Below are 7,497 nucleotides of genomic sequence, written 5' to 3' on the forward strand. Positions count from 1 at the left end.
TTCAAGCATTGAAATCAAGCATTTTTACATTTACTGTAATGTTGGGTGAGACACACAAGCACCAGATTTGATCGGGTTTTTATTGCCGGTTTGAATGATCTCACAATAGGCACAAGAATCCCCAACACGGTCTACTGCTGCTACTCGACTCTGAAGCCCCATTACCACTTCCTGTCCGTCACCTGCCCAGGTTCCCTAGCACCAAAACACATTTACAGCAACACACACCAGAGCAAGTATTGTGTGTCTTACTTTCGCTTACTATGTCTACCATATTGGCTAATGGGAGTGTTAAGGTGACAATAGGGGTGTTATTTTGTGTCTGGAGTGCTCTAATGTTTAAAAGTATATTTAGAAGGTTAAAAACAGGTGTTCCATCCTCCAAATATGAAGATTTTCATTTAAAAATAAGGAATTCCCGTTGGGTTTGGGTCACACGGCGGCTGAGTGGTTAGCATGTAGGATAGATCACTCACTCACTCATAAAATACATTTTTAACATTTATTTCTGTGCTTGAAAAATATCATCCATTTAAGAAGGCGAGGACCGCCAATGTAAAAGTAAAAGCAGCTATCAGTGACAGCAAGTTCTGCGCTGCACATGAAGCACACGATAACATCTGGGACAGCTGTGGTGGGCATCTTTAAAATGCTGGACCAGGAGGGGAATGAGGCAGCAGCCCAGCACCAACCTGCAACAACATTAGCATACACCTTATTCGTAGTAACCAGATAACGGGATTAAGGCCTCCGAATGCACCTCGGCTTACCCGCACAGCGCCAACACGAGACACATGAGCCACGCGTGTCTTCCCGTCCGAAAGGTGACCCTGGTGGTGACTTGGGCGCGACAGGAAGGACATGTGGTCGGAGCAGGAGAGCGATGCAACTCGGTCTCGTAGCTCACGAACTTGGGCCTGGGGGTGGAGAGAGGGGGTGCAGACACTGGGGGACAAGAGAAGAAAGATGCAGAGAAACATGCAGTGGAATCTTGGTTAGCATACAGTGGAACCTTGGTTAGCGTCATTGTGAAAACAGGAAGCTGCCACGTCGTGTCTTCCATGAAGGTTAAAGTAACCTTAAATGTTCATTTTTGGGAGTCGGCTACTTCCGCTTGCCATTTTGTCAAGCTAATAGGATGCTAATAGGGCTGCTATCCCCAAAATGAATCATAGAAGTCAGTCCACGTCATCGTAAGTCTAGATGAGCCTTGGAAATTGGACAATGACGGATATACGCGCATGCATTCTTTCATTTTTTCTTAATTCTTCATGTGGCAAGACGTGTTTGTAGCCCCACACGTCGGTAATTATCCAGCGACCCGTCCCAGTCTCGATGCAACTGAGACAGTGTGCATGCAATTTTTTTTCAATCTCCCAAAAAAAAAATTCAAATCCCAGTATCGTTCCCTTGTGGACATTTTGCGCTGTATATTTGATTAGCAACTTCTAAACTGAAATTCTAGTACAGTGGAAGCTCTGTTAGCATATGCCTTGGCTGGCGTTTTTCTTGGTTAATGTCAAAAATGTATGACAAAATGTAGCTAATATTGCATAGACCTGTCTATGATGTCATCAGCAGTTGACTCTGTAGTTCTTTGTTAACTAACACAGTCAGGGCACAAAATAGGGCGGCACAGTGTAGCTCCCCACAGAGTCACACGGAGTCTTAACGCTCTCTAATAACTTTATACTGACCTGAACACAACTTGTGTTGGAAACTACACTTCCTTATTGTCACTCGAACACAGCGAGGTGCATTCATGGACACTACAAACATCACCACAACTACAAAAAAAAACAAATTTTTATAGTTTTACATGTAGAAATCAATTCTAACTGCATATAAATGTTAAGTTTCGGTAAAAGTAACCATAAGTGTTTGTTTATAAATGTTCCGTTCACATTTTGCCGTGAATTTCCAATGTTAACTGAAAAAACATTCCAACTGTGTTGTGTAGCCTTATGCGTCATTTCATCGGCCACAAACAAAATCTTACTTGGGGCCGTAAAAAGCCTTCGGCCCTGCACAAAGTACGAGTACCTTGCGGGAGTGACTGCGTAGAACATCCTCCTCCAGGAGAAAGGGAAGTAGGAGAAGTAGGAAAAGGAGGAAAAGGCGCTCTGAAGGGTGAGTGAACGTGATAAACCTTCACATCTTGCCCATCTGCACACAAACAACATTTATCATCCATGTTGGGAGTGTTTAACACCTGAATGAATGCTGTATTAGTTACCTGGTAGGAAGTACGGTGGCGGTGTGGGAAAGTGCTCATCCATGTTGGAAAAGGACTCCATGTTTGCTTATAGAGCAAATGTGTTGTGTGAGTTTACTATGCCTGCAGGCCTGCCAGGTGACATGACTAATTGAACTCTCTCTGATTGGTTGGAGAAAATGTTACCCATAATGCAAAGCTAAGGCAATGAGGGGTCAAATAGTAATGATACTAATCACTGTGTATTTAATGTATTTAGTATGTAAGCACCTGGCAGGTGTGGGGGGGAAATTACCCCAAAGAATGTCAAGCAGAGCACTGTGCGCCAATCTGATGCATGTCCTAATGTGTCCACCAGAGGCGCTCTTTCTGCTCATGCGCTCATTGAAAGTAGCGGCTGGCTAGCTTGATGCGGCTCTAAGCTAGCTGTCAGTCAGTCAGGCACCAGCGGTTTTCTCACAGACGACTTCACCCACCGGATGTTCCCGAAGGCACTACGTCGTCGGCCGTCTTGACATTCCCTCAACATTCCCGGACGAATTCGTGTCGACTGACCAGAGTCCGCGAATTCACGTCCACTCCTCATCGAACCATTCCCATTTAGAGCTGCTTAGCTTGCCGGCTAACGGAGCACACCGAGGAGCCGAGAGGTGAGTTAGCCCGCGAGCAAGGCTTTAATGCACAGCCGCCCTGTCAGGAAACACCGGGGTCGCTACCGATAAGGGAGGCCTACTTATGAAAGAAGAGTTTTTTCAAGTGAAGAGTGTGTTATTAAAATAACCTCTATGACAGTAGGCCCCCTTGACAAGGAAGAGACGCTTGCCAGCCAGTGGGATGAGCTAGCGAAATCATATGTTAGCTAATTTGAGGGTTTAGCTCGGCAGACTAGTAATCTAGGGGACTAAACCATGGCAAAAACAAACCGAAATAGTAACTACACAACTGGGGCGTACATAATTCATCTTGTGGGAAGATAGAATACGTGCTAAATGAATTTAAAGAAGACTTTTATGCTGTGAATGGCTAGTGTAACTATGCTGGCTCTAACCGGTTAACGTTGCATTCAAGTTCAAAGATAACTGGAGCCATTTAGTCTCAATGAAATGAGGGATGTTTTTTGTCAGACGTGGTGTGTGAATTTCCAGTGCAGGCAAAGTTCAGTGCTGCTTAATGAATGGTGCCAGCTGTAATAAAGTTTGCACTGTGTGACTGCAGAGCTCTGCTGAAGGACCACACCCAGACAAGATGTCCCTTCATCAGTTTCTGTTGGAGCCCATCACCTGCCACGCGTGGAACCGTGACAGGACACGTAAGGCTTTTTTTTTTTGTTTTTGGTCTTGGAATGCACCACGTCATTCCAAGTCACCATTCCCGTAAGAACGGGAACTGGTTTAGCTCGTTTTCGCTACCTTCTTTAACCCCCTGTTGTTTTCACACAGAGATTGCCATTAGTCCCAATAACCATGAAGTTCATATTTATAAGAAGAGCGGCAACCAGTGGGTTAAGACTCACGAGCTGAAGGAACACAACGGACACATTACAGGTACTCAATTCCCAAATGTACTCATGTCTCTGTGAAGGGGACATCCTCAAATATTGTTGTTACTCTTGGCAGGCATCGACTGGGCCCCCAAAAGTGACCGCATAGTGACGTGTGGAGCGGACCGCAATGCCTATGTGTGGTCCCAGAAGGAAGGCTTGTGGAAGCCCACACTGGTCATCCTCAGGATCAACAGAGCCGCCACTTTCGTCAAGTGGTCCCCGCTGGAGAACAAGTTTGCAGTCGGCAGCGGTGCCCGGCTCATTTCTGTCTGCTACTTTGAGTCGGAGAATGACTGGTAAGGTGATTAAGATGTGTATTTGGTTTTTAGAAACGCTTCAATGAGGACTAGTCCATGAACCTTCAATATTTTATAACAAAATGTTGTTCTTTGGGCTTCAGGTGGGTGAGCAAGCACATCAAGAAGCCCGTACGCTCCACCATTCTCAGTCTGGACTGGCATCCCAACAACGTGCTGCTGGCCGCTGGTTCGTGTGACTTCAAATGCAGGTGGGGTGTAAATTAGGAATGGTTTTCCCCTGAAGGCTGCATACAGAAAGATGAAAGGATGGGGGGGGGGGGGTGATATTTTTTTTATATTTTTTTGTATTTTGTGAAAAGGCTTCAAAAAACCCCTTTGCCAATAATAAATGAGTCACGGGTCGCAAATGGCCCCAGGCCCGTGTTTGGTCTAAAATGGCGGAGACTTTGGACTGACATTGGAAGAAATATCCAGTGTTTGCAGGGAAATCCAACATGATGATCTTCATGCTAATTTGGGAAGACAATACTCCAGACGTCACTATGCACTTCCCACAGGACTGCAACCTCCTTGTTGCAGTGATAGGATTGTCAAATTGCCATAATTGGCCATTATGCATTTTCTAAAAGTGGGTGGGGGGGAAAAACATGAAAAGCAGAATATGTTTTAGAACTACAAATGACCTGTATTCTGCACCAGTAACAACCTTCATTTGGGCTGAGGCTGGTCCATCCTTGCCGTTTTTTAACTGCTCTTAACATTTTCATCAGGGGTGTATAATCTGTGGTTCACCTTTTTACTCCATTTTGATTTCTGTGTCAGCCCTTTGAGGTAGCAAACTCATTGGGCCTGAATGAACTACACCCGTTGTTCCCGGGTTATCTCCACGAATGCAGCTTCATTGATACAAACATTACATGGCCAACCGTGATAGAAATGTTTCTGGTTCCCGTTCTCCCGTCCCTTCCCCTCTTTGTGCTCTCCAGGGTGTTCTCAGCCTACATTAAGGAGGTGGAAGAGAAACCAGGCCCCACACCCTGGGGCAGCAAGATGCCCTTTGGAGCTGTGCTAGCAGAGTTTGGAGGAGCAGGTGTGTCTTGTCTTCTTTTATTTATACACAAGGTATCAACAAGCCACTAAACCAGGTATGCTTGTTGGTCAACTTAGGAGGAGGGGGTTGGGTCCATTCTGTCTCCTTCTCAGCCTCTGGCAATCGTCTAGCGTGGGTCAGCCATGACAGCACTGTCACCGTGGTGGACAGCTCCAAGACGTCCACGTATGTTTCTATTTCTACCTCTTGTATGAAATACAAGTTCCAATATTACCACGTTACTATTCTTTAGTTAAAGGGTTGTCAAAGTCTCTTTCCATGCGTATATGATTACATAAATATTAGGGATGTCCCAATACCATCTTCAGGATGCGGATGTTTGTAACTGAGCCACCTCCAACATGGTAGGTGCAGTAATGGGCTGGTTGCCATTCCACACCTGCCACCCTCAAGATGGCAACACCATAGTGCAGACATGTCCACCGTGCACCCTTGGAAAGTTAGTTTGATTTTTCACGTTGGATATTTGGCTCCGTAGCGCCACTCTGCAATGAATGGAAGCATCTAGGGTTAGCTTTGTTCAGCAGTGCAGCTGTGTGTGTGTTGGGTTTTCCTGCTGCTTACAATGTCCGTTGACCACATACAGTTTCTGAGGACAAAAAAGGCGAGAAGGTGTGTGTATTCCTGCATCAGCTCGCATCAACATCACATTTCCAGCCTTCAAAATAAGTGCTGAGGCTGACATCCCATTAGAAAAGTTATTTTCTATAACCATATTCAAATCCACAAAATCAAGTTTGTAACAAAAGCTCATTATTTAAAAAGAAAAAAAAGCATCCGCATTAGATCAGTGAGACTATTAAAAAAAAACGGATCAGATCTGAAGCCAAAAAATGTGGATGGGAACATTCCTGATAAATATGAATGTAACTTCATTATTACACAATGGCCTGTGCATTTGATGATTATATTCTTACTAACAAATGGATGGCTTATATTAACATCCCAAACATTCATCATGCAGACATGCTGCTATTATGGGGTGTGACATCAGCTATCTCTAAGGGGAAAAAATACAGCACAATTTTTCATAAGGTGTATGAGAGGGCAAGAGAGCGGAAATCAAACACTCCTCTTGACTTGTTTATCTTTTTGTCTTTTTAGTCCTTTGCAGTTGAAGACTGAGTTCCTGCCTCTCCTCAGCGTCATGTTTGTCTCTGAGAACAGTCTGGTCGCAGCGGTAAGGTCCACGTGCTGTGCACACGGCCGAGCGAGGCTTTAAACGTGTTTGTGTGCCACCAGGGCCACGACTGCTGCCCCATGCTGTTCCGCTGCGATGACGGCGGCGCACTGACGTTCGTGTCAAAGCTGGACCTCCCCAAGCAGAGCATCCAGAGGAACATCTCGGCCATGGAGCGCTTCCGTAACATGGACAAGAGGGCCACCACTGAGGACCGCAACACTGCGCTGGACACACTGCACCAGAACAGCATCACGTAGGTGACTCTCTGGTGGATGTTTATTATTTACCATCGTGTGGTTAAAAAGAATTTCTGTTTGTCGCTGCATCAGCCAAGTGTCTATCTATGAGGGGGACAAAAGGGATTGTCGCAAGTTCTGCACCACAGGCATCGATGGAGCCATGACTATTTGGGACTTTAAGGTAGACGTAAAACACACTCACACAACCGCAGAGCTGTCAGCATTGTCTTGTTTGTCTTCTTCTCCGCAGAGTCTAGAAGCTTCTATCCAGGGTCTGCGCATCATGTGAAGAAATGTTGTGAAAGAATAATGAAGCGACGCTGCGACCTCCACCTCACCCTTTCCAGCTGACCGCCCACCCGCCCCTGCGACGCAGCCAGTAACACGCAACTTATCGAGTGTCTGCCGAAGCACTGATCAGACCATAACACACTCTTGGGGGGTGTCAAAACACACACACACGCGCACACACACACAGAACTGACGTGTGACATCACTGTTGATTTTCTTTTCTTGCTGTTGTTTGATTTTTAAAAAAAAAGTGAAGCCTGGGTCATCAGAAAGCGGGAGGAGCCTCAGCCGCGTATTCAAACGTGACATGTGACTTGTGTGTTTTTATGTTCTCTAACCTCCAGTACCAAAAGTTCAACACAAAGCGTTGCGTTTTATCAACAAAGAAGAAAAAGCAGACTGAATAATCACCTGAATGTGAATATATCAGCGTGTTGTCGTTGGGTGATGAAGTCACAGTTAGGAGCCAAGACCCAAGGGGGTCATGGATGTTCTGTCGTCATGTTGCGGCCGGCTGTCGAGAGGCGCACGGCGCCACAGCCTTTTAGCGCACTGTAGCTACCATGCTAGGACCACACAATATGGAGGATTTCTATGTAACCCAGGTGGAAGCTAAATAAAGATGAGATACATTTACAGAACACAAGGCACCCTA

At 45.6% G+C, this 7,497-nt stretch overlaps 2 protein-coding genes across 2 annotated transcripts; one reads left to right on the plus strand and one right to left on the minus strand.

Annotated features, from left to right (window-relative positions):
• Positions 1–127: 127 nt before the first annotated feature.
• On the minus strand, positions 128–2,472 carry LOC131133886 (lipopolysaccharide-induced tumor necrosis factor-alpha factor homolog). Its single transcript, XM_058078970.1, has 4 exons — positions 2,237–2,472; positions 2,044–2,166; positions 771–945; positions 128–692 (listed from the first exon to the last, which is right to left on the minus strand). Exons 1-4 carry the CDS (start codon positions 2,295–2,297, stop codon positions 575–577), a joined length of 477 nt encoding a protein of 158 aa, XP_057934953.1. The 5' UTR covers positions 2,298–2,472; the 3' UTR covers positions 128–574.
• Positions 981–7,497, plus strand: LOC131133870 (actin-related protein 2/3 complex subunit 1A). The gene is made up of 11 exons (XM_058078969.1): positions 981–2,865; positions 3,431–3,524; positions 3,655–3,759; positions 3,832–4,054; positions 4,159–4,266; positions 5,005–5,108; positions 5,186–5,294; positions 6,234–6,309; positions 6,372–6,565; positions 6,642–6,732; positions 6,802–7,497. The coding sequence occupies exons 2-11, from the start codon at positions 3,461–3,463 to the stop codon at positions 6,838–6,840; spliced, it is 1,113 nt and encodes a 370-aa protein (XP_057934952.1). The 5' UTR covers positions 981–2,865; positions 3,431–3,460; the 3' UTR covers positions 6,841–7,497.

The sequence above is a fragment of the Doryrhamphus excisus genome, chromosome 1, assembly GCF_030265055.1.
Source record: "Doryrhamphus excisus isolate RoL2022-K1 chromosome 1, RoL_Dexc_1.0, whole genome shotgun sequence".
Lineage (NCBI taxonomy): Eukaryota > Metazoa > Chordata > Actinopteri > Syngnathiformes > Syngnathidae > Doryrhamphus > Doryrhamphus excisus.